This window comes from Aquarana catesbeiana, linkage group LG09 (assembly GCF_042186555.1).
Source record: "Aquarana catesbeiana isolate 2022-GZ linkage group LG09, ASM4218655v1, whole genome shotgun sequence".
Classification (NCBI taxonomy): domain Eukaryota; kingdom Metazoa; phylum Chordata; class Amphibia; order Anura; family Ranidae; genus Aquarana; species Aquarana catesbeiana.
In genome coordinates, this window is record NC_133332.1 from 2,683,436 (window position 1) to 2,710,617 (window position 27,182).

Sequence of the window (27,182 nt, forward strand, 5' to 3'; positions counted from 1 at the left end):
CACTGGAGAGCATGCTTCCCTCTGTATATATAATATATACCCCCCCCCCTCCCATCACTGGAGAGCATGCTTCCCTCTGTATATATAATATATACTACACCCCCCATCCCATCACTGGAGAGCATGCTTCCCTCTGTATATATAATATATACTACACCCCCCATCACTGGAGAGCATGCTTCCCTCTGTATATATAATATATACTACACCCCCCATCCCATCACTGGAGAGCATGCTTCCCTCTGTATATATAATATATACTACACCCCCCCATCCCATCACTGGAGAGCATGCTTCCCTCTGTATATATAATATATACTACACCCCCCATCACTGGAGAGCATGCTTCCCTCTGTATATATAATATATACTACACCCCCCCATCACTGGAGAGCATGCTTCCCTCTGTATATATAATATATACTACACCCCCCCATCACTGGAGAGCATGCTTCTCTCTGTATATATAATATATACTACACCCCCCATCACTGGAGAGCATGCTTCCCTCTGTATATATAATATATACTACACCCCCCCATCACTGGAGAGCATGCTTCTCTCTGTATATATAATATATACTACACCCCCCATCCCATCACTGGAGAGCATGCTTCCCTCTGTATATATAATATATACTACACCCCCCATCCCATCACTGGAGAGCATGCTTCCCTCTGTATATATAATATATACTACACCCCCCCATCACTGGAGAGCATGCTTCCCTCTGTATATATAATATATACTACACCCCCCATCCCATCACTGGAGAGCATGCATCCCTCTGTATATATAATATATACTACACCCCCCATCACTGGAGAGCATGCTTCCCTCTGTATATATAATATATACTACACCCCCCATCACTGGAGAGCATGCTTCCCTCTGTATATATAATATATACTACACCCCCCATCCCATCACTGGAGAGCATGCATCCCTCTGTATATATAATATATACTACACCCCCATCCCATCACTGGAGAGCATGCATCCCTCTGTATATATAATATATACTACACCCCCCATCACTGGAGAGCATGCTTCCCTCTGTATATATAATATATACTACACCTCCATCCCATCACTGGAGAGCATGCTTCCCTCTGTATATATAATATATACTACACCCCCCATCCCATCACTGGAGAGCATGCTTCCCTCTGTATATATAATATATACTACACCCCCATCCCATCACTGGAGAGCATGCATCCCTCTGTATATATAATATATACTACACCCCCCATCACTGGAGAGCATGCTTCCCTCTGTATATATAATATATACTACACCTCCATCCCATCACTGGAGAGCATGCTTCCCTCTGTATATATAATATATACTACACCCCCCATCACTGGAGAGCATGCTTCCCTCTGTATATATAATATATACTACACCCCCCATCACTGGAGAGCATGCTTCTCTCTGTATATATAATATATACTACACCCCCCATCCCATCACTGGAGAGCATGCTTCCCTCTGTATATATAATATATACTACACCCCCCATCCCATCACTGGAGAGCATGCTTCCCTCTGTATATATAATATATACTACACCTCCATCCCATCACTGGAGAGCATGCTTCCCTCTGTATATATAATATATACTACACCCCCCATCACTGGAGAGCATGCTTCCCTCTGTATATATAATATATACCCCCCTCCATCCCATCACTGGAGAGCATGCTTCCCTCTGTATATATAATATATACCCCCCTCCATCCCATCACTGGAGAGCATGCTTCCCTCTGTATATATAATATATACCCCCCTCCATCCCATCACTGGAGAGCATGCTTCCTTCTGTATATATAATATATACTACACCCCCCCATCACTGGAGAGCATGCTTCTCTCTGTATATATAATATATACTACACCCCCCATCACTGGAGAGCATGCTTCCCTCTGTATATATAATATATACTACACCCCCCCATCACTGGAGAGCATGCTTCTCTCTGTATATATAATATATACTACACCCCCCATCACTGGAGAGCATGCTTCCCTCTGTATATATAATATATACTACACCCCCCCATCACTGGAGAGCATGCTTCCCTCTGTATATATAATATATACTACACCCCCCATCCCATCACTGGAGAGCATGCTTCTCTCTGTATATATAATATATACTACACCCCCCATCACTGGAGAGCATGCTTCCCTCTGTATATATAATATATACTACACCCCCCATCCCATCACTGGAGAGCATGCTTCCCTCTGTATATATAATATATACTACACCCCCCATCCCATCACTGGAGAGCATGCTTCCCTCTGTATATATAATATATACTACACCCCCCATCACTGGAGAGCATGCTTCCCTCTGTATATATAATATATACTACACCCCCCATCCCATCACTGGAGAGCATGCTTCCCTCTGTATATATAATATATACTACACCTCCATCCCATCACTGGAGAGCATGCTTCCCTCTGTATATATAATATATACTACACCCCCCATCACTGGAGAGCATGCTTCCCTCTGTATATATAATATATACTACACCTCCATCCCATCACTGGAGAGCATGCTTCCCTCTGTATATATAATATATACTACACCCCCCATCACTGGAGAGCATGCTTCTCTCTGTATATATAATATATTCTACACCCTCCATCCCATCACTGGAGAACATGCTTCCCTCTGTATATATAATATATACTACACCCCCATCCCATCACTGGAGAGCATGCTTCCCTCTGTATATATAATATATACTACACCCTCCATCCCATCACTGGAGAACATGCTTCTCTCTGTATATATAATATATACTACACCCCCCATCCCATCACTGGAGAGCATGCTTCCCTCTGTATATATAATATATACTACACCCCCCATCCCATCACTGGAGAGCATGCTTCCCTCTGTATATATAATATATACCCCCCTCCATCCCATCACTGGAGAGCATGCTTCCCTCTGTATATATAATATATACTACACCCCCCATCCCATCACTGGAGAGCATGCTTCCCTCTGTATATATAATATATACTACACCCCCCATCCCATCACTGGAGAGCATGCTTCCCTCTGTATATATAATATATACTACACCCCCATCCCATCACTGGAGAGCATGCTTCCCTCTGTATATATAATATATACTACACCCTCCATCACTGGAGAGCATGCTTCCCTCTGTATATATAATATATACTACACCCCCATCCCATCACTGGAGAGCATGCTTCCCTCTGTATATATAATATATACTACACCCTCCATCCAATCACTGGAGAGCATGCTTCCCTCTGTATATATAATATATACCCCCCTCCATCCCATCACTGGAGAGCATGCTTCCCTCTGTATATATAATATATACTACACCCTCCATCCAATCACTGGAGAGCATGCTTCCCTCTGTATATATAATATATACCCCCCTCCATCCCATCACTGGAGAGCATGCTTCCCTCTGTATATATAATATATACCCCCCTCCATCCCATCACTGGAGAGCATGCTTCCCTCTGTATATATAATATATACTACACCCCCCATCCCATCACTGGAGAGCATGCTTCCCTCTGTATATATAATATATACTACACCCCCATCCCATCACTGGAGAGCATGCTTCCCTCTGTATATATAATATATACTACACCCCCATCACTGGAGAGCATGCTTCCCTCTGTATATATAATATATACTACACCCCCATCCCATCACTGGAGAGCATGCTTCCCTCTGTATATATAATATATACTACACCCCCCATCACTGGAGAGCATGCTTCCCTCTGTATATATAATATATACCCCCCATCCCATCACTGGAGAGCATGCTTCCCTCTGTATATATAATATATACTACACCCTCCATCCAATCACTGGAGAGCATGCTTCCCTCTGTATATATAATATATACTACACCCCCATCCCATCACTGGAGAGCATGCTTCCCTCTGTATATATAATATATACTATTCCCCCATCCCATCACTGGAGAGCATGCTTCCCTCTGTATATATAATATATACTACACCCTCCATCCCATCACTGGAGAGCATGCTTCCCTCTGTATATATAATATATACTACACCCCCCATCCCATCACTGGAGAGCATGCATCCCTCTGTATATATAATATATACTACACCCCCCATCACTGGAGAGCATGCTTCCCTCTGTATATATAATATATACTACACCCCCCATCCCATCACTGGAGAGCATGCATCCCTCTGTATATATAATATATACTACACCCCCCATCACTGGAGAGCATGCTTCCCTCTGTATATATAATATATACTACACCCTCCATCCCATCACTGGAGAGCATGCTTCTCTCTGTATATATAATATATACTATACCCCCCATCACTGGAGAGCATGCTTCCCTCTGTATATATAATATATACCCCCCTCCATCCCATCACTGGAGAGCATGCTTCCCTCTGTATATATAATATATACTACACCCCCCATCCCATCACTGGAGAGCATGCTTCCCTCTGTATATATAATATATACTACACCCCCCATCACTGGGGAGCATGCTTCCCTCTGTATATATAATATATACTACACCCCCCATCACTGGAGAGCATGCTTCCCTCTGTATATATAATATATACCCCCCTCCATCCCATCACTGGAGAGCATGCTTCCCTCTGTATATATAATATATACCCCCCTCCATCCCATCACTGGAGAGCATGCTTCCCTCTGTATATATAATATATACTACACCCCCCATCCCATCACTGGAGAGCATGCTTCCCTCTGTATATATAATATATACCCCCCTCCATCCCATCACTGGAGAGCATGCTTCCCTCTGTATATATAATATATACCCCCCATCCCATCACTGGAGAGCATGCTTCCCTCTGTATATATAATATATACTACACCCTCCATCCCATCACTGGAGAGCATGCTTCCCTCTGTATATATAATATATACCCCCCTCCATCCCATCACTGGAGAGCATGCTTCCCTCTGTATATATAATATATACTACACCCCCCATCACTGGAGAGCATGCTTCCCTCTGTATATATAATATATACCCCCCTCCATCCCATCACTGGAGAGCATGCTTCCCTCTGTATATATAATATATACTACACCCTCCATCCCATCACTGGAGAGCATGCTTCCCTCTGTATATATAATATATACTACACCCCCCATCACTGGAGAGCATGCTTCCCTCTGTATATATAATATATACTACACCCCCCATCCCATCACTGGAGAGCATGCTTCCCTCTGTATATATAATATATACTACACCCCCCATCACTGGAGAGCATGCTTCCCTCTGTATATATAATATATACCCCCCTCCATCCCATCACTGGAGAGCATGCTTCTCTCTGTATATATAATATATACTACACCCCCCATCACTGGAGAGCATGCTTCCCTCTGTATATATAATATATACTACACCCCCCATCACTGGAGAGCATGCTTCCCTCTGTATATATAATATATACTACACCCCCCATCACTGGAGAGCATGCTTCCCTCTGTATATATAATATATACCCCCCTCCATCCCATCACTGGAGAGCATGCTTCCCTCTGTATATATAATATATACTACACCCCCCATCCCATCACTGGAGAGCATGCTTCCCTCTGTATATATAATATATACTACACCCCCCATCACTGGAGAGCATGCTTCTCTCTGTATATATAATATATACTACACCCTCCATCCCATCACTGGAGAGCATGCTTCCCTCTGTATATATAATATATACCCCCCTCCATCCCATCACTGGAGAGCATGCTTCTCTCTGTATATATAATATATACTACACCCCCCATCCCATCACTGGAGAGCATGCTTCCCTCTGTATATATAATATATACTACACCCCCCCATCCCATCACTGGAGAGCATGCTTCCCTCTGTATATATAATATATACTACACCCCCCCATCCCATCACTGGAGAGCATGCTTCCCTCTGTATATATAATATATACTACACCCCCATCCCATCACTGGAGAGCATGCTTCCCTCTGTATATATAATATATACTACACCCCCCATCACTGGAGAGCATGCTTCCCTCTGTATATATAATATATACTATTCCCCCATCCCATCACTGGAGAGCATGCTTCCCTCTGTATATATAATATATACTACACCCCCCATCCCATCACTGGAGAGCATGCTTCCCTCTGTATATATAATATATACTACACCCCCCCATCCCATCACTGGAGAGCATGCTTCCCTCTGTATATATAATATATACTACACCCCCATCCCATCACTGGAGAGCATGCTTCCCTCTGTATATATAATATATACTACACCCCCATCCCATCACTGGAGAGCATGCTTCCCTCTGTATATATAATATATACTACACCCCCCATCCCATCACTGGAGAGCATGCTTCCCTCTGTATATATAAGATATACTACACCCCCCATCACTGGAGAGCATGCTTCCCTCTGTATATATAATATATACTACACCCCCCATCCCATCACTGGAGAGCATGCTTCCCTCTGTATATATAATATATACTACACCCCCCATCACTGGAGAGCATGCTTCCCTCTGTATATATAATTTATACTACTCCCCCATCCCATCACTGGAGAGCATGCTTCCCTCTGTATATATAATATATACTACACCCCCCATCACTGGAGAGCATGCTTCCCTCTGTATATATAATATATACTACACCCCCCATCCCATCACTGGAGAGCATGCTTCCCTCTGTATATATAATATATACCCCCCTCCATCCCATCACTGGAGAGCATGCTTCCCTCTGTATATATAATATATACTACACCCCTATCCCATCACTGGAGAGCATGCTTCCTTCTGTATATATAATCCCCCACTGTCGAATCTTGGGGGAACAGAGTGCCAGTGGGACAGCCCACTGCCAGAACATGGGGGAGCAGAGTCCCAGTGGGACAGTCCACTGCCGATACATGGGGGAGCAGAGTGCCAGTGTGAGACAGTCTACTGCCGGGACATGGGGGAGCAGAGTGCCAGTGGGACAGTCCACTGCCGGGACATGGGGGAGCAGAGTGCCAGTGGGACAGTCAACTGCCGGAACATGGGGGAGCAGAGTGCCAGTGTGAGACAGTCTACTGCTGGGACATGGGGGAGCAGAGTGCCAGTGGGACAGTCAACTGCCGGAACATGGGGGGGCAGAGTGCCAGTGGGACAGCCCACTGCCAGAACATGGGGGAGCAGAGTGCCAGTGGAACAGCCCACTGCCAAAACTTGGGAGAGCAGAGTGCCAGTGGGACAGTCCACTGCCTGAACATGGGCGAGCAGAGTGCCAGTAGGACAGTCCACTGCCGGAACATGGGGGAGCAGAGTGCCAGTGGGACAGCCCACTGCCGGGAACATGGGGGAGCAGAGTGCCAGTGGGACAGTCCACTGCCGGAACTTGGAGGTATCAGACCTGAGAACACGGAGCTATCAGAACAGACAACATGTAGCTATCAGACCTGAGGACACGGAGCTATCAGACCTGAGGACACAAAGCTGTCAGACCTGAGCACACGGTGCTGTCAGACCTGAGAACACCGATCTATCAGACCTGAGAACACCGATCTATCAGACCTGAGAAGAAGGATCTATCAGACCTGAGAACAAAGATCTATCAGACCTGAGAACACTGAGCTGTCAGACCTGAGAACACACATCTATCAGAGCTGAGAACAAGGGGCTATCAGACCTGAGAACACAGATCTATCCGACCTGAGAACACAGAGCTTTCAGACCTGAGAAAACAGATCTGAGACCTGAGAACATGCAGCTATCAGACCTGGGAACATGGAGCTGTCAGACCTGAGAACACAAAGATATCAGACCTGAGAACACGGAGCTATCAGATCTTAGAACACAGATCTAACAGACCTGAGAACAAGGAGCTATCAGACCTGAGAACAAAGAGCTGTCAGACCTGAAAACACACATCTATCAGACCTGAGCACAAGGGACTTTTAGACCTGAGAACACAGATCTATCAGACCTGGGAACAATGAGCTATCAGACCTGAGAACACAGATCTATCCGACCTGAGAACACAGAGCTTTCAGACCTGAGAACATGGAGCTATCCGATATGAGAATATGGAGCTATCAGACCTGAAAACATGGAGCTATCAGAACAGAGCACATGAAGCTATTAGACCTGAGAAAAATGATCTACCAGACCTGAGAACACAGATCTACCAAACCTGAGAACACAGAGCTATCAGAACAGAGAACACGGAGCTATCAAACCTGAGAACACGGAGCTATCAGACCTGAGAACGCAGAAGTATCAGACCTGAGAACACAGAAGTATCAGCCCTGAGAACAAGGAGCTATCAGACTTGGAAACACAAAGCTATCAGACCTGAGAAGACGGAGCTGTCAGACCTGAGAACAAACATCTATTAGACCTGAGAACAAGGAGCTATCAGACCTGAGAACATAGATCTATCAGACCTGAGAACACAGAGCTCTCAGACCTGAGAACACAGATCTATCAATCAGAGTTGAGAACACAGAGTTTTCAGAAGTGAGAACATGGAGCTATCAGACCTGAGAACACAAATCTATCAGACCTGAGAACACAGATCTATCAGACGTGAAAACACAGAGCTATCAGACCTGAGAACATGGAGCTATCAGACCTGAGAACACACATCTATCAGACCTGAGAACAAGGGGCTATCAGACCTGAGAACACGGATCTATCAGACATGAGAACACAGAGCTATCAGACCTGAGAACACAGAGCTGTCAGACCTGAGAACACAGAACTATCAGACTTGAGAACACAGAGCTATCAGACTTGATAACACAGAGCTATCAGACCCGTGAACACAAATCTATCAGACTTGAGAACACAGAGTTATCAGACCTGAGAATACAGAGCTATCAGACCTGAGAACATGGAGCTATCAGACCTGAGAACACACATCTATCAGACCTGAGAACACAAATCTATCAGACCTGAGAACACAGAGCTGTCAGACCTGAGAACACAGAGCTATCAGACCTGAGAACACAGAGCTATCAGGCCTGAGAAAACAGATCTATCAGACCTGTGAACATGGAGCTGTCAGACCTGAGAGCACAGAGCTATCAGACCTGAAAACATGGAGCTGTCAGACCTGAGAACATGGATCTATCAGACCTGAGAACATGGAGCTATCATCAGACCTGAGAATACAGAGCTTTCAGACCTGAGAACATGGAGCTATCAGACCCGAGAACACAAATCTATCCGACCTGAGAACACAGAGCTATCAGACCTGAGAACAAGGGGCTATCAGACCTGAGAACACGGCTCTATCAGACATGAGAACACAAAGCTATCAGATCTGAGAACTAGGGGCTATCAGACCTGAGAACACAGATCTATCAGACATGAGAACACAGAGCTATCAAACCTGAGAACACAGAGCTGTCAGACCTGAGAACACAGTGCTATCAGACCTGAGAACACAGAGCTATCAGACCTGAGAATATGGAGCTGTCAGACCTGAGAACTTGGAGCTATCAGACCTGAGAACAAGGAGCTGTCAGACCTGAGAACAAGGAGCTTTCAGACCTGAGAGCACAGAGCTATCAGACCTGAGAACACAGAGCTATCAGACCTGAGAACACAGAGCTATCAGACCTGAGAACACAGATCTATCAGAGTTGAGAACACAGAGCTTTCAGACCTGAGAACACAGAGCTATCAGACCTAAGAACATGGAGCTGTCAGACCTGAGAATAAGGAGCTGCCAGACCTGAGAACAAGGAGCTATCAGACCTGAGAACACAGAGCTATCAGACCTAAGAACACAGATCTATCAGAGTTGAGAACACAGAGCTTTCAGACCTGAGAACATGGAGCTATCAGACCCGAAAACACAAATCTATCAGACCTGAGAACACAGATCTATCAGACCTGAAAACACAGAGCTATCAGACCTGAGAACACAGAGCTATCAGACCTGAGAACATGGAGCTATCAGACCTGAGAACACACATCTATCAGACCTGAGAACACGGATCTATCAGACTTGAGAACACAGAGCTATCAGACTTGAGAACACAGAGCTATCAGACTTGAGAACACAGAGCTATCAGACCTGAGAACGTGGAGCTGTCAGACCTGAGAACACGGAGCTATCAGACCAGAGAACAAGGGGCTGTCAGACCTGAGAACACGGAGCTATCAGACTTGAGAACATGGAGCTATCAGACTCGAGAACACAAATCTATCAGACCTGAGAACACAGATCTATCAGACCTAAGAACACAGAGCTATCAGCCCTGAGAACAAGGGGCTATCAGACCTGAGAACACGGATCTATCAGACATGAGAACACAGAGCTATCAGACCTGTGAACAAGGGGCTGTCAGACCTGAGACCACGGATCTATCAGACCTGAGAACACAGATCTATCAGACCTGAGAACACAGATCTATCAGACCTGAGAACACAGATCTATCAGACCTGAGAACACAGAGCTATCAGGCCTGAGAAAACAGATCTATTAGACCTGTGAACATGGAGCTGTCAGACCTGAGAACACAGAGCTATCAGATCTGAGAACACAGAGCTATCAGACCTGAGAACACAGATCTATCAGAGTTTACAACACAGAGCTTTCAGACCTGAGAACATGGAGCTGTCAGACCTGAGAACACAGAGCTATCAGACCTGAGAACATGGAGCTGTCAGACCTGAAAATAAGGAGCTGCCAGACCTGAGAACAAGGAGCTATCAGACCTGAGAACACAGAGCTATCAGACCTGAGAACACAGATCTATCAGAGTTGAGAACACAGAGCTTTCAGACCTGAGAACATGGAGCTATCAGACCCGAGAACACAAATCTATCAGACCTGAGAACACAGATCTATCAGACCTGAAAACACAGAGCTATCAGACCTGAGAACATGGAGCTATCAGACCTGAGAACACACATCTATCAGACCTGAGAACAAGGGGCTATCAGACCTGAGAACACGAATCTATTAGACTTGAGAACACAGAGCTATCAGACTTGAGAACACAGAGCTATCAGAATTGAGAACACAGAGCTATCAGACCTGAGAACGTGGAGCTGTCAGACCTGAGAACACGGAGCTATCAGACCAGAGAACAAGGGGCTGTCAGACCTGAGAACACGGAGCTATCAGACCAGAGAACATGAAGCTATCAGACTCGAGAACACAAATCTATCAGACCTGAGAACACAGATCTATCAGACCTAAGAACACAGAGCTATCAGACCTGAGAACAAGGGGCTATCAGACCTGAGAAAACGGATCTATCAGACATGAGAACACAGAGCTATCAGACCTTAGAACAAGGGGCTGTCAGACCTGAGACCACAGATCTATCAGACCTGAGAACACAGATCTATCAGACCTTAGAACACAGAGCTATCAGGCCTGAGAAAACAGATCTATCAGACCTGTGAACATGGAGCTGTCAGACCTGAGAACACAGAGCTATCAGATCTGAGAACACAGAGCTATCAGATCTGAGAACACAGAGGTATCAGAGCTGAGAACATGGAGCTGTTAGACCTGGAAACACAGAGCTATCAGACCTGAGAACATGCACCTGTCAGACCTGAGAACATGGCGCTATCAGACCTGAGAACACAGATCTATCAGACCTGAGAACACAGATCTATCAGACCTGAAAGCATGGAGCTGTCAGACCTGAGAACACAGAGCTATCAGACCTGAGAACATGGAGCTGTCAGACCTGAGAACATGGATCTATCAGACCTGAGAACATGGAGCTATCATCAGACCTGAGAATACAGAGCTTTCAGACCTGAGAACACAGAGCTATCAGACCTTAGAACACAAATCTATCAGACCTGAGAACACAGAGCTATCAGACCTGAGAACAAGGGGCTATCAGACCTGAGAACACGGCTCTATCAGACATGAGAACACAGAGCTATCAGACCTGAGAACAAGGGGCTATCAGACCTGAGAACACACATCTATCAGACCTGAGAACACAAATCTATCAGACCTGAGAACACAGAGCTGTCAGACCTGAGAACACAGAGCTATTAGACCTGAGAACACAGAGCTATCAGACTTGAGAACACACATCTATCAGACCTGAGAACACACATCTATCAGACCTGAGAACATGGATCTATCAGACATGAGAACACAGAGCTATCAGACCTGAGAACAAAGAGCTGTCAGACCTGAGAACACAGAGCTGTCAGACCTGAGAACACAGAGCTATCAGATCTGAGAACACAGAGCTATCAGACTTGGGAACACAGAGCTATCAGACCTGAGAAAGTGGAGCTGTCAGACCTGAGAACACGGAGCTATCAGACCTTAGAACAAGGGGCTGTCAGACCTGAGAACAAGGAGCTTTCAGACTTAAGAACACAGAGCTATCAGACCTGAGAACGCAGATCTACCAGACCTGAGAACATGGAGCTGTCAGACCTGAGAACACAGAGCTGTCAGACCTGAGAACATGGAGCTGTCAGACCTGAGAACACGGAACTATCAGACCTCAGGACATGGAGCTATCAGACCTGAGGACACGGAGCTGTCAGACCTGAGGACACGGAGCTGTCAGACCTGAGAACACAGATTTATAAGACCTGAGAACAAGGAGCTATTAGACCTGGAAACACTCAGCTATCAGACCTGAGAACACGGAGCTGTCAGACCTGAGAAAAAACATCTATCAGACCTGAGAACAAGGGGCTATCAGACCTGAGAACACAGATCTATCAGACCTGAGAACACAGGGCTTTCAGGCCTGAGAAAACAGATCTATCAGACCTGTGAACATGGAGCTGTCAGACCTGAGAACACAGAGCTATCAGATCTGAGAACACAGAGCTATCAGATCTGAGAACACAGAGGTATCAGAGCTGAGAACATGGAGCTGTCAGACCTGGGAACACAGAGCTATCAGACCTGAGAACATGGAGCTATCAGACCTGAGAACACAGAGCTGTCAGACCTGAGAAGAAGGGGCTATCAGACCTGAGAACACGGATCTATCAGACATGAGAACACAGAGCTATCAGACCTGAGAACACAGAGCCATCAGACCTAAGAACACAGATCTATCAGAGTTGAGAACACAGAGCTTTCAAACCTGAGAACATGGAGCTATCAGACCCGAGAACACAAATCTATCAGACCTGAGAACACAGATCTATCAAACCTGAAAACACAGAGCTATCAGACCTGAGAACACAGAGCTATCAGACCTGAGAACATGGAGCTATCAGACCTGAGAACACACATCTATCAAACCTGAGAACAAGGGGCTATCAGACCTGAGAACACAGATCTATCAGACATGAGAACACAGAGCTATCAGACCTGAGAACACAGAGCCGTCAGACCTGAGAATACAGAGCTATCAGACTTGAGAACACAGAGCTATCAGACTTGAGAACACAGAGCTATCAGACCTGAGAACATGCACCTGTCAGACCTGAGAACACGGAGCTATCAGACCAGAGAACAAGGGGCTGTCAGACCTGAGAACACGGAGCTATCAGACCTGAGAACACGGAGTTATCAGACCTGAGAACATGGAGCTATCAGACTCGAGAACACAAATCTATTAGACCTAAGAACACAGAGCTATCAGACCTGAGAACAAGGGGCTGTCAGACCTGAGACCACGGATCTATCAGACCTGAGAACACAGAGCTATCAAGCCTGAGAAAACAGATCTATCAGACCTGTGAACATGGAGCTGTCAGACCTGAGAACACAGAGCTATCAGATCTGAGAACACAGAGCTATCAGATCTGAGAACACAGAGGTATCAGAGCTGAGAACATGGAGCTGTCAGACCTGGAAACACAGAGCTATCAGACCTGAGAACATGCACCTGTCAGACCTGAGAACATGGCGCTATCAGACCTGAGAACACGGATCTATCAGACCTGAGAACACAGAGCTATCAGACCTGAGAACAAGGGGCTGTCAGACCTGAGACCACGGATCTATCAGACCTGAGAACACAGAGCTATCAGACCTGAGAAAACAGATCTATCAGACCTGTGAACATGGAGCTGTCAGACCTGAGAACACAGAGCTATCAGATCTGAGAACACAGAGCTATCAGATCTGAGAACACAGAGGTATCAGAGCTGAGAACATGGAGCTGTCAGACCTGAGAACACAGATCTATCAGACCTGAGAACACAGATCTATCAGACCTGAGAGCATGGAGCTGTCAGACCTGAGAACACAGAGCTATCAGACGTGAGAACATGCACCTGTCAGACCTGAGAACATGGCGCTATCAGACCTGAGAACACAGATCTATCAGACCTGAGAACACAGATCTATCAGACCTGAGAGCATGGAGCTGTCAGACCTGAGAACACAGAGCTATCAGACCTGAGAACATGGAGCTGTCAGACCTGAGAACATGAATCTATCAGACCTGAGAACATGGAGCTATCATCAGACCTGAGAATACAGAGCTTTCAGACCTGAGAACATGGAACTATCAGACCTGAGAACACAAATCTATCAGACCTGAGAACACAGAGCTATCAGACCTAAGAACAAGGGGCTATCAGACCTGAGAATACGGCTCTATCAGACATGAGAACACAGAGCTATCAGACCTGAGAACAAGGGGCTATCAGACCTGAGAACACGGATCTATCAGACATGAGAACATGGAGCTATCAGTCCCGTGAACACAAATCTATCAGACTTGAGAACACAGAGCTATCAGACCTGAGAATACAGAGCTATCAGACCTGAGAACATGGAGCTATCAGACCTGAGAACACACATCTATCAGACCTGAGAACACACATCTATCAGACCTGAGAACACAGAGCTATCAGACCTGAGAACATGGAGCTGTCAGACCTGAGAACACAGAGCTATCAGACCTGAGAACATGGAGCTGTCAGACCTGAGAACATAGAGCTATCAGAACTGAGAACATGGAGCTGTCAGACCTGAGAACAAGGAGCTATGAGACCTAAAAACAAGGAGCTGCCAGACCTGAGAACAAGGAGCTATCGGACCTGAGAACACAGAGCTATCAGACCTGAGAACACAGAGCTATCAGACCTGAGAACACAGAGCTTTCAGACCTGAAAACATGGAGCTATCAGACCCGTGAACACAAATCTATCAGACTTGAGAACACAGAGCTATCAGACCTGAGAATACAGAGCTATCAGACCTGAGAACATGGAGCTATCAGACCCGAGAACACACATCTATCAGACCTGAGAACACACATCTATCAGACCTGAGAACACAAATCTATCAGACCTGAGAACACAGAGCTATCAGACCTGAGAACACAGAGCTGTCAGACCTGAGAACACAGAGCTATCAGACCTGAGAACACAGAGCTATCAGACTTGAGAACACAGAGCTATCAGACCTGAGAAAGTGGAGCTTTCAGACCTGAGAACACGGAGCTATCAGACCTGAGAACAAGGGGCTGTCAGACCTGAGAACACAGAGCTATCAGACTTGAGAACACAGAGCTATCAGACTTGAGAACACAGAGCTAACAGACTTGAGAACACAGAGCTATCAGACCTGAGAACGTGGAGCTGTCAGACCTGAGAACACGGATCTATCAGACCAGAGAACAAGGGGCTGTCAGACCTGAGAACACGGAGCTATCAGACCTGAGAACACGGAGCTATCAGACCTGAGAACATGGAGCTATCATCAGACCTGAGAATACAGAGCTTTCAGACCTGAGAACATGGAGCTATCAGACCTGAGAACACAAATCTATCAGACCTGAGAACACAGAGCTATCAGACCTGAGAACAAGGGGCTATCGGACCTGAGAACACGGCTCTATCAGACATGAGAACACAGAGCTATCAGACCTGAGAACAAGGGGCTATCAGACCTGAGAACAAGGGGCTATCAGACCTGAGAACACACATCTATCAGACCTGAGAACACAAATCTATCAGACCTGAGAACACAGAGCTATCAGACCTGAGAACACAGAGCTGTCAGACCTGAGAACACAGAGCTATCAGACCTGAGAACACAAAGCTATCAGACTTGAGAACACACATCTATCAGACCTGAGAACACACATCTATCAGACCTGAGAACACGGATCTATCAGACATGAGAACACGGATCTATCAGACATGAGAACACAGATCTATCAGACCTGAGAACACAGAGCTGTCAGACCTGAGAACACAGAGCTATCAGACCTGAGAACACAGAGCTATCAGACCTGAGAACACAGAGCTATCAGACTTGGGAACACAGAGCTATCAGACCTGAGAAAGTTGAGCTGTCAGACCTGAGAACACGGAGCTATCAGACCTTAGAACAAGGGGCTGTCAGATCTGAGAACAAGGAGCTTTCAGACTTGAGAACACAGAGCTATCAGACCTGAGAACGCAGATCTACCAGACCTGAGAACATGGAGCTGTCAGACCTGAGAACACAGAGCTATCAGACCTGAGAACATGGAGCTGTCAGACCTGAGAACACGGAACTATCAGACCTCAGGACATGGAGCTATCAGACCTGAGGACACGGAGCTGTCAGACCTGAGAACACAGATTTATCAGACCTGAGAACAAGGAGCTATTAGACCTGGAAACACTCAGCTATCAGACCTGAGAACACGGAGCTGTCAGACCTGAGAAAAAACATCTATTAGACCTGAGAACAAGGGGCTATCAGACCTGAGAACACAGATCTATCAGACCTGAGAACACAGGGCTATCGGGCCTGAGAAAACAGATCTATCAGACCTGTGAACATGGAGCTGTCAGACCTGAGAACACAGAGCTATCAGATCTGAGAACACAGAGCTATAAGATCTGAGAACACAGAGGTATCAGAGCTGAGAACATGGAGCTGTCAGACCTGGGAACACAGAGCTATCAGACCTGAGAACATGCACCTTTCAGACCTGAGAACATGGTGCTATCAGACCTGAGAACATGGAGCTGTCAGACCTGAGAACACAGAGCTGTCAGACCTGAGAACAAGGGGCTATCAGAACTGAGAACACGGATCTATCAGACATGAGAACACAGGGCTATCAGACCTGAGAACACAGAGCCGTCAGACCTAAGAACACAGATCTATCAGAGTTGAGAACACAGAGCTATCAGACCTGAGAACATGGAGCTATCAGACCTGAGAACACACATCTATCAGACCTGAGAACAAGGGGCTATCAGACCTGAGAACACGGATCTATCAGACATGAGAACACAGAGCTATCAGACCTGAGAACACAGAGTCGTGAGACCTGAGAACACAGAGCTATCAGACTTGAGAACACACAGCTATCAGACTTGAGAAAACAGAGCTATCAGACCTGAGAACGTGGAGCTGTCACACCTGAGAACACGGAGCTATCAGACCAGAGAACAAGGGGCTGTCAGACCTGAGAACACAGAGCTATCAGACCTGAGAACACGGAGCTATCAGACCTGAGAACATGGAGCTATCAGACTCGAGAACACAAATCTATCAGACCTGAGAACACAGATCTATCAGACCTAAGAACACAGAGCTATCAGATCTGAGAACAAGGGGCTATCAGACCTGAGAACACGGATCTATCAGACATGAGAACACAGAGCTGTCAGACCTGAGAACAAGGGGCTGTCAGACCTGAGACCACGGATCTATCAGACCTGAGAACAAAGAGCTATCAGGGCTGAGAAAACAGATCTATCAGACCTGTGAACATGGAGCTGTCAGACATGAGAACACAGAACTATCAGATCTGAGAACACAGAGCTATCAGATCTGAGAACACAGAGGTATCAGAGCTGAGAACATGGAGCTGTCAGACCTGGAAACACAGAGCTATCAGACCTGAGAACATGCACCTGTCAGACCTGAGAACATGGCGCTATCAGACCTGAGAACACAGATCTATCAGACCTGAGAACACAGATCTATCAGACCTGAGAGCATGGAGCTGTCAGACCTGAGAACACAGAGCTATCAGACCTGAGAACATGGAGCTGTCATACCTGAGAACATGGATCTATCAGACCTGAAAACATGGAGCTATCATCAGACCTGAGAATACAGAGCTTTCAGACCTGAGAACATGGAGCTATCAGATCTGAGAACACAAATCTATCAGACCTGAGAACACAGAGCTATCAGACCTAAGAACAAAGGGCTATCAGACCTGAGAACACGGCTCTATCAGACATGAGAACACAGAGCTATCAGACATGAGAACAAGGGGCTATCAGACCTGAGAACATGGATCTATCAGACATGAGAACACAGCTATTAAACCTGAGAACACAGAGCTGTCAGACCTGAGAACACAGAGCTATCAGACCTGAGAACACAGAGCTATCAGACCTGAGAACATGGAGCTGTCAGACCTGAGAACAAGGAGCTATCACACCTGAGAACATGGAGCTGTCAGACCTGAGAACATAGAGCTATCAGACCTGAGAACATGGAGCTGTCAGACCTGAGAACAAGGAGCTATGAGACCTAAAAACAAGGAGCTGCCAGACCTGAGAACAAGGAGCTATCAGACCTGAGAACACAGAGCTATCAGACCTGAGAACACAGAGCTATCAGACCTGAGAACACAGAGCTTTCAGACCTGAAAACATGGAGCTATCAGACCCGTGAACACAAATCTATAAGACTTGAGAACACAGAGTTATCAGACCTGAGAATACAGAGCTATCAGACCTGAGAACATGGAGCTATCAGACCTGAGAACACACATCTATCAGACCTGAGAACACACATCTATCAGACCTGAGAACACAAATCTATCAGACTTGAGAACACAGAGCTGTCAGACCTGAGAACACAGAGCTGTCAGACCTGAGAACACAGAGCTATCAGACCTGAGAACACAGAGCTATCAGACCTAAGAACACAGAGCTATCAGACTTGAGAACACAGAGCTATCAGACTTGAGAACACAGAGCTATCAGACCTGAGAAAGTGGAGCTGTCAGACCTGAGAACACGGAGCTATCAGACCTGAGAACAAGGGGCTGTCAGACCTGAGAACAAGGAGCTTTCAGACTTGAGAACACAGAGCTATCAGACCTGAGAACGCAGATCTATCAGACCTGAGAACATGGAGCTGTCAGACCTGAGAACACAGAGCTATCAGACCTGAGAACATGGAGCTGTCAGACCTGAGAACACGGAGCTATCAGACCTCAGGACATGGAGCTATCAGACCTGAGGACACGGAGCTGTCAGACCTGAGAACACAGATTTATCAGACCTGAGAACAAGGAGCTATTAGACCTGGAAACACTCAGCTATCAGACCTGAGAACACGGAGCTGTCAGACCTAAGAAAAAACATCTATCAGACCTGAGAACAAGGGGCTATCAGACCTGAGAACACAGATCTATCAGACCTGAGAAGACAGGGCTATCAGGACTGAGAAAACAGATCTATCAGACCTGTGAACATGGAGCTATCAGATCTGAGAACACAGAGCTATCAGATCTGAGAACACAGAGGTATCAGAGCTGAGAACACGGAGCTGTCAGACCTGGGAACACAGAGCTATCAGACCTGAGAACATGCACCTGTCAGACCTGAGAACATGGTGCTATCAGACCTGAGAACATGGAGCTATCAGACCCGAGAACACAAATCTATCAGACCTGAGAACACAGATCTATCAGACCTGAGAACACAGATCTATCAGACCTGAGAACACAGATCTATTAGACCTGAGAACAAGGGGCTATCAGACCTGAGAACACAGAGCTATCAGACCTGAGAACACAGAGCTGTCAGACCTGAGAAGACAGAGCTATCAGACCTGAGAACATGGAGCTGTCAAACCTGAGAACACGGAGCTATCAGACCTGAGAACAAGGAGCTGTCAGACCTGAGAACACAGAGCTATCAGATCTGAGAACGCAGATCTATCAGACCTGAGAACATGGAGCTGTCAGACCTGAGAACACAGAGCTATCAGACCTGAGAACATGGAGCTGTCAGACCTGAGAACATGGAGCTGTCAGGCCTGAGAACAAGGAGCTATCAGACCTAAGAACAAGGAGCTGCCAGATCTGAGAACAAGGAGCTATCAGAACTGAGAACACAGAGTTATCAGACCTGAGAACACAGATCTATCAGACCTAAGAACACAGAGCTATCAGACCTGAGAACACAGAGCTATCAGACCTGAGAACACACATCTATCAGACCTGAGAACACAGATCTATCAGACCTGAGAACACAGAGCTGTCAGACCTGAGATTATAGAGCTATAAGAGCATGGAGCTATCAGAACTAAGAATAGAAAGCTATCATACCCGGGATTACAGAACTATTAGACCTGAGAACATGGCACAATACCACTTCTCTTGTCCTGCATGCATGGTTTTATTCTTAGTATATGTTTTTATTCTCTATGTATGGAGTCTGCACAGTACCACGTCTGTTTTGGTAAAGAGACTGATGTGACTGGCTCAGTGATCTCTGTACAGCACTGCGGTATATGTCAGAGCTGTATAAATGTATAATAATAATAATAGTGTGTGACTGGGGGGGGGGGGGGGGCATTAGATCGTAAGCCCCTCTGGTACAGAGACTGATGTGACTGGCTCAGTGATCTCTGTACAGCACTGTGGTATATGTCAGAGCTATATAAATGTATAATGATAGTGTGTGACTGGGGGACATTAGAGTGTAAGCTCTTCCTGCTGTTATTAGGTAATATATGTAATGCCACCCCCTCCCCTGGTACAGATGGGTCCTCTATGATTAGTACATAGGTGGTAATGGAAGTAAGTGCTGCGTTGTCTCACTTATCATATAATTGAATTGTTTACAGCCGTATCTGCGTCCTTCCCACGCTGCACTTATCTCAGATTATTCCCCTCACTGTCTGTCTCACCTCTCTGGGGAATGTCTTGCAGTGCCCAGTCTCGGTATCAGTCACCTGCTGATGGTAGTTGGCACTCAGTGTATGGGTTGGTGTCTCCCCATACAGGTGAGATTCGTTGTCCTCCCTCCCCACATACACATCCCTTTCTGTATGATAATAAAACTTCCACACCGGAGCCAAATGGCAGGAAGCCAGATCAGAGGATACGTCACAAAGCATGCCAGAGATATCAGCCAAACAATCATAGCCCAGGGAGGTCTGCCACCCTCCATCTGAGCTCTATCCATCCACAACCCTCTATGGGGCACACAGGAAGCTTAGCCTATGTCCAGGGGGGTAACATCACCCCAAGGGGTACATAGTGGGGGGAGGGGGGCACTATCTTATTTATGCCCTCTGTAGGGCTCTCTGTTACCCTCTGGGGGTATCCCAGACCCTGTATGCTCACCGGGGCTCTCTGTAACCCTCTGGGGGAATGTTGGCCTCTTAGAACCCTTGGGGGCTCTCTGTTACCCTCTGGGGGAATGTTGGCCTCCTAGAACCTCTGTGGGTCTCTCTGTTACCCGCTAGGTGGGTTGTTGTCTCCTGTGCCCTTGTTACTCTTCATATGAAATCTTGGCTTCCCTTATATTCTGTGAATCTTTCTGTTACCCTGTAGTAGGATAGCAGCCGCCTGTGTCAACCTTGGGGGAATTTTGAACTCCTGTATCCCTGGTGGGTCTCTCTGTTACCCTCTGGGGGAATGGTGGCCTCTTAGAACCCTTTGGGGCTCTCTGTTACCATTTTTGGGAATGTTGGCCTCCTAGAACCTCTGTGGGTCTCTCTGTTACCCGCTAGGTGGGTTGTTGTCTCCTGTGCCCTTGTTACTCTCCATATGAAATCTTGGCTTCCCATATATTCTGTGAATCTTTCTGTTACCCTGTGGTAGGATAGCAACCTCCTGTGTCAACCTTGAGGTAATATTCTCCTGTATCCTTAGTGGGGCTCCCTGTTACCCTCTGGGGAGATCTCTGCTTCTTATTTCCTCCTTGGGGGTCTCCGTTACCATTTGGAGGATCTTTGCCTCCTGTATCCTCTGTGAAATGCTCTGTTGTCCTTTGGGGGGATCTCGGCATCCTATATCCACCATAGGGCTCTCTGGAAGGATTTTGGCCTTTTGAAACCTCTGTTGTACTCCATGTTATCCTCTACAGGGATGTCAGCTTCTTATATCCTCCATAGGGCTCTCTGTTAGCCCCTGTGGGAGATTGGTCTCCTAGAACCTCTCTGTTATCCCCTGGAGGGATCTCTGATTCTTATGTCCTCCTTGACGCTCTCTGTTACCCTCTGGAGGAAAGTTGGCCTCCTAGAACCTTTGTGAGGTGCTCTGTTACCCTCTGCAGGAATCTCAACTATCTACATCCTCCATAGAGCTCTCTGTTACCCTCTGGTGGGATGTTGGCTTCCATAAGGCTCTCTGTAATCCTCTAACGCGATGTAGCAATTCTGCATCCTCTGTGAAGCTCTCTGTTATCCTGTGGGGTGATTTAAGCCTCCTATACCCTCCATAATGCTCTCTATCACCCTCTGGTGGGATGTTGGCCCCCATAAGGCTCTGTGTTACCCTCTGGTAGAATCTTGGCCTCCATAGGGCTCTGTTTTACCCTCTGGGGGGATCTTGGCCTCCACAGGGCTCTCGTGTCACCCTCTGGGGGATCTCGGCCCCCATAGGGCTCTATGTTACCATCTGGGGGGGATCTTGGCCTCCATAGGGCTCTGAATAATCCTCTGGGGGGATCTTGGCCTCCATAGGGCTCTGTGTTATCCTCTGGGGGGATCTTGGCCTCCATAGGGCTCTGTGTTATCCTCTGGGGGAGATTTTGGCCTCCATAGGGCTCTGCGTAATCCTCTGGGGGGATCTCGGCCCCCATAGGGCTCTATGTTACCCTCTGGGCGGATCTCAGCCTCTCTAGGGCTCTTTGTTACCCTCTGGGGGGATCTTGGCCTCCATAGGGCTCTTGTGTCACCCTCTGGGGGGATCTTGGCTCCCATAGGGCTCTATGTTACCCTCTGGGTGGATCTCAGCCTCTCTAGGGCTCTTTTTTACCCTCTGGGGGGATCTTGGCCTCCATAAGACTTTCTGTTACCTTAAGGGGGGATCTCGGCCTCCATAGGGCTTTGTTACCCTCTGGGGGAATTTCAGCCTCTATAGGGCTCTCTGTTATCCTCTGGGTGGGGGATCTTGGCCTCCATAAGGTTCTGTGTTATCCTCTGGGGGGATCTTGGCCTCCTTAGGGCAATTGTGTCACCCTTTGGGGGATCTCGGCTCCCATAGGGCTCTATTTTACCCTCTGGAGGGATCTCAGCCTCTGTAGGACTCTGTGTTACCCTCTTGGGAGATCTTGGCCTCCATAGGGCTCTGTGTTACCCTCTGGGGGGATCTTGGCCTCCACAGGGCTCTTGTGTCACCCTCTGGGGGGATCTCGGCCCGCATAGGGCTCTATGTTACCCTCTGGGGGGGATCTTGGCCTCCATAGGGCTCTGCATAATCCTCTGGGGGGATCTTGTCCTGCATAAGGCTCTGTGTTATCCTCTGGGGGGATCTTGGCCTCCATAGGGCTCTGTGTTATCCTCTGGGGGAGATTTTGGCCTCCATAGGGCTCTGCGTAATCCTCTGGGGGGATCTTGGCCTCCATAGGGCTCTTGTGTCACCCTCTGGGGGGATCTCAGCTCCCATAGGGCTCTATGTTACCCTCTGGGTGGATCTCAGCCTCTCTAGGGCTCTTTTTTACCCTCTGGGGGGACCTTGGCCTCCTTAAGACTTTCTGTTACCTTAAGGGGGGATCTCGGCCCTCATAGGGCTTTGTTACCCTCTGGGGGAATTTCAGCCTCTATAGGGCTCTCTGTTATCCTCTGGGTGGGGAATCTTGGCCTCCATAAGGTTCTGTGTTATCCTCTGGGGGGATCTTGGCCTCCATAGGGCTCTTGTGTCACCCTTTGGGGGGATCTCGGCCCCCATAGGGCTCTATTTTACCCTCTGGAGGGATCTCAGCCTCTGTAGGGCTCTGTGTTACCCTCTTGGGGGATCTTGGCCTCCATAGGGCTCTGTGTTACCCTCTGGGGGGATCTTGGCCTCCACAGGGCTCTTGTGTCACCCTCTGGGGGGTTCTCGTCCACCATAGGGCTCTATGTTACCCTCTGGTGGGATCTCACCCTCTATAGGGCTCTGTGTCACCCTCTGGGGGGGGTCTTGGCCTCCATAAGGCTCTGTATTATCCTCTGGAGAGGGCTGGCCCCCATAAGACTCTATGTTACCATCTGGGGGGATCTTGGCCTCCATGAAGCTCTATGTTACCCTCTGGGGGAATTTGGCCCCCATAGGGCTCCGTGTTATCCTCTGGGGTGATATTGGCCTCCATAAAGATCTATGTTACCCTCTGGGGGGATTTGGCCCCCATAGGGCTCTGTGTTATCCTCTGGGGGGGGGATATTGGCCTCCATAGGGCTCTATGTTACCCTCTGGGGTGATCTTGACCCCCATATGGCTCTATGTTACATTTTGGGGGGATCTCAGCTTCTATAGGGTTCTGTGTTACCCTTTGGGGGGGATCTTGGCCCCCCATAAGGCTCTGTGTTATCCTCTGGGGTGGATCTTGGCCTCCATAGGGCTCTGTGTTATCCTCTGGGGGGGATATTGGCCTCCATAGGGCTCTGTGTTATCCTCTGGGGAGGGGGATATTGGCCTCCATAGGGCTCTGTGTTACCCTCTGGGGGGATCTTGGCCCCCACATGGCTCTATGTTACCCTCTGGGAGGATCTCAGCTTCTATAGGGTTCTGTGTTGGACACAAGTCATTTTGCGATGCCGGATACGTCTGCGGGCAGAGGACAGACAGTCACTGATGAGAGTTTCCTTCCTCTAATGTCATTACTGTCCCCACATCCCCACATCCTTCTCTTACTGTCATCCGTCCTCCGGGGGTCCTGAGGCTGGGAGGAGGCCGCACAGGATGATGGGGGACATATAGACGGAGGGGGCTGGAGGGACCATTTACAGTGAAGAGTTTAATGGGGGGATGAGAGGCATCATTATAACAAGAGGGGCAGTAAGAGCCCTCCAGAGTGAATGGGATGGAGGAGGGGGGGGGGGGGCGGACTCCTTGTACCTGATATCAGACTCTCCTCCATTGTTCTTTATTGATCGGTTCATCAATAAATGCAAAGGAATGCCACACACTGGAGGTGACACTCGTTAAACTTTAACAATGTCATCAGTGTCTCTGATATGAGAGGACGCAGCCAGACAGTCACTATGGCCATACACCGATACCAGGAGGAAAATTTCAGACAGTGCCCCATTATTCCTCGCTCACTCCAGTAATACTGAGATGGGATGAGGGCCTCTGCTGAGGAACATTGACAAGATGGTGGACCTGTGAGAATGTTCATGATGGGTCACATGTCATCCAGTCAATCAAAATGCTGGTTATATACAGTGCTGTGCAAAAGTTTTAGGCAGGTGTGAAGAAATGCTGTAAAGTAAGAATGCTTTCGGAAATCTATATTTTGATTGTTTCTTTTTAACAATTTACAAAAAGCAAATTGAGCGAAGAGAAAAAAAAATCTAAATCAAATCAATATTTGGCGTGGCCACCCTTTGGCTTCAAACCAACATCAATTGTTCCACTCGCACACTTTGTACACTCGCATACAGTCAGCGATTTTGTAGGATTAGAATCAGGTGCTAATGATCATCAATTTCTTATGTAGGTGGCAGTGGTGGCTGGTGCTCAAATTTTTTTTTTTTTTTGGGGGGGGGGGAGTGCAAACAAACTGAAAAACTCTGAAAAATGCTGAAAAAACATCAATTGCAGCCTCACTGTGCCCATCAAATGCAGCCACTGTGTCCATCAAATGCAGCCACTGTGCCATCAAATGCAGCCACTGTGCCATCAAATGCAGCCACTGTGCCCATCATATGCAGCCACTGTGCCATCAAATGTCGCCTTTGTGCCCATCAAATGCAGCAACTGTGTCATCAAATGCAGCCACTGTGTCATCAAATGTCGCCTTTGTGCCCATCAAATGCAGCCACTGAGCCATCAATTGCCACCCATGTGCCATCAAATGCAGCCACTGTGCCCATCATATGCAGCCACTGTGCCATCAAATGCAGCCACTGTGCCCATCAAATGCAGCCACTTTACCATCAAATGCAGCCACTGTGCCCATCAAATGCAGCCACTTTACCATCAAATGTTGCCACTGTGCCCATCAAATCTCTTTTTGCTTCCTGCTAGGCGTCCAATAGCAGCGCCTGATTGCCGGAGAGGCGGTTCAGTGTTAGTAAAGCAAATATTCATTTACATTTCTAACACACCTGGGTGGGCTCCAAGCACAATGCTCTGCGCTCCGAGTCCACCTTTTTTGAAGCCTATTAGAGCCTCTGGTTTTAGGCGTCCTAAAAGGGGCTGGACTCCTGAATAAGGGGTGACGGCAGCTGCCATGGATAGATTCATGCAATGCATGTATCTATCTATTCTACATAGAGGGGGTGGCTGGAGAGAGGGGGCGGCACCCATGCGCCCTTAATGGATGGGTCACCCCGGTAGGTGGAAACAAGGTCATTAACTGAAACGGAAACAGCTGTGTAGGAGACTTAAAACTGGGTGCGGATCAGCCAAACACTGCTAGTAAGGTGAGGTTGTGGAAGACAGTTTCATGTCACAAGTCATACAGCATGGCAAGACTAAGCAGAGCAACGAGACACAAGGTAGTTATACTGCATCAGAGAGGCCTCTCCCAGGCAAAGATTTTAAAGCAGACTGGGGTTCAAGATGTGCTGTTCAAGAAACGGCAAGGTTGAGAAGCGTAGACGCAGTGGTCGGGTAACGTTGAGGACTGTAGACGCAGTGGTCGGGTAACGAGGAGCATAGACGCAGTGGTCGGGTAACGTTGAGGAGCATAGACGCAGTGGTCGGGTAACGTTGAGGAGCATAGACGCAGTGGTCGGGTAACGTTGAGGAGCATAGAAGCAGTGGTCGGGTAATGTTGAGGAGCATAGACGCAGTGGTCGGGTAACATTGAGGAGCATAGACGCAGTGGTCGGGTAATGTTGAGGAGCATAGACGCAGTGGTCGGGTAATGTTGAGGAGCGTAGACGCAGTGGTCGGGTAACATTGAGGAGCATAGACGCAGTGGTCGGGTAATGTTGAGGAGCATAGACGCAGTTGTCGGGTAACGTTGAGGAGTGTAGATGCAGTGGTCGGGTAACGTTGAGGAGTGTAGA

At 47.4% G+C, this 27,182-nt stretch overlaps 1 protein-coding gene across 1 annotated transcript in view; it reads right to left on the bottom strand.

Moving 5' to 3' along the window:
• Positions 1–22,030, bottom strand: part of EML2 (EMAP like 2) — a gene marked incomplete in the record, with an annotated part of 85,222 nt that extends 63,192 nt beyond the window's left edge. Inside the window, 2 exon segments of the mRNA XM_073598036.1 lie at positions 18,047–18,095; positions 21,834–22,030. Of these exon segments, the coding sequence (XP_073454137.1) occupies positions 18,047–18,095; positions 21,834–22,030 (246 nt within the window).
• Positions 22,031–27,182: the final 5,152 nt, after the last annotated feature.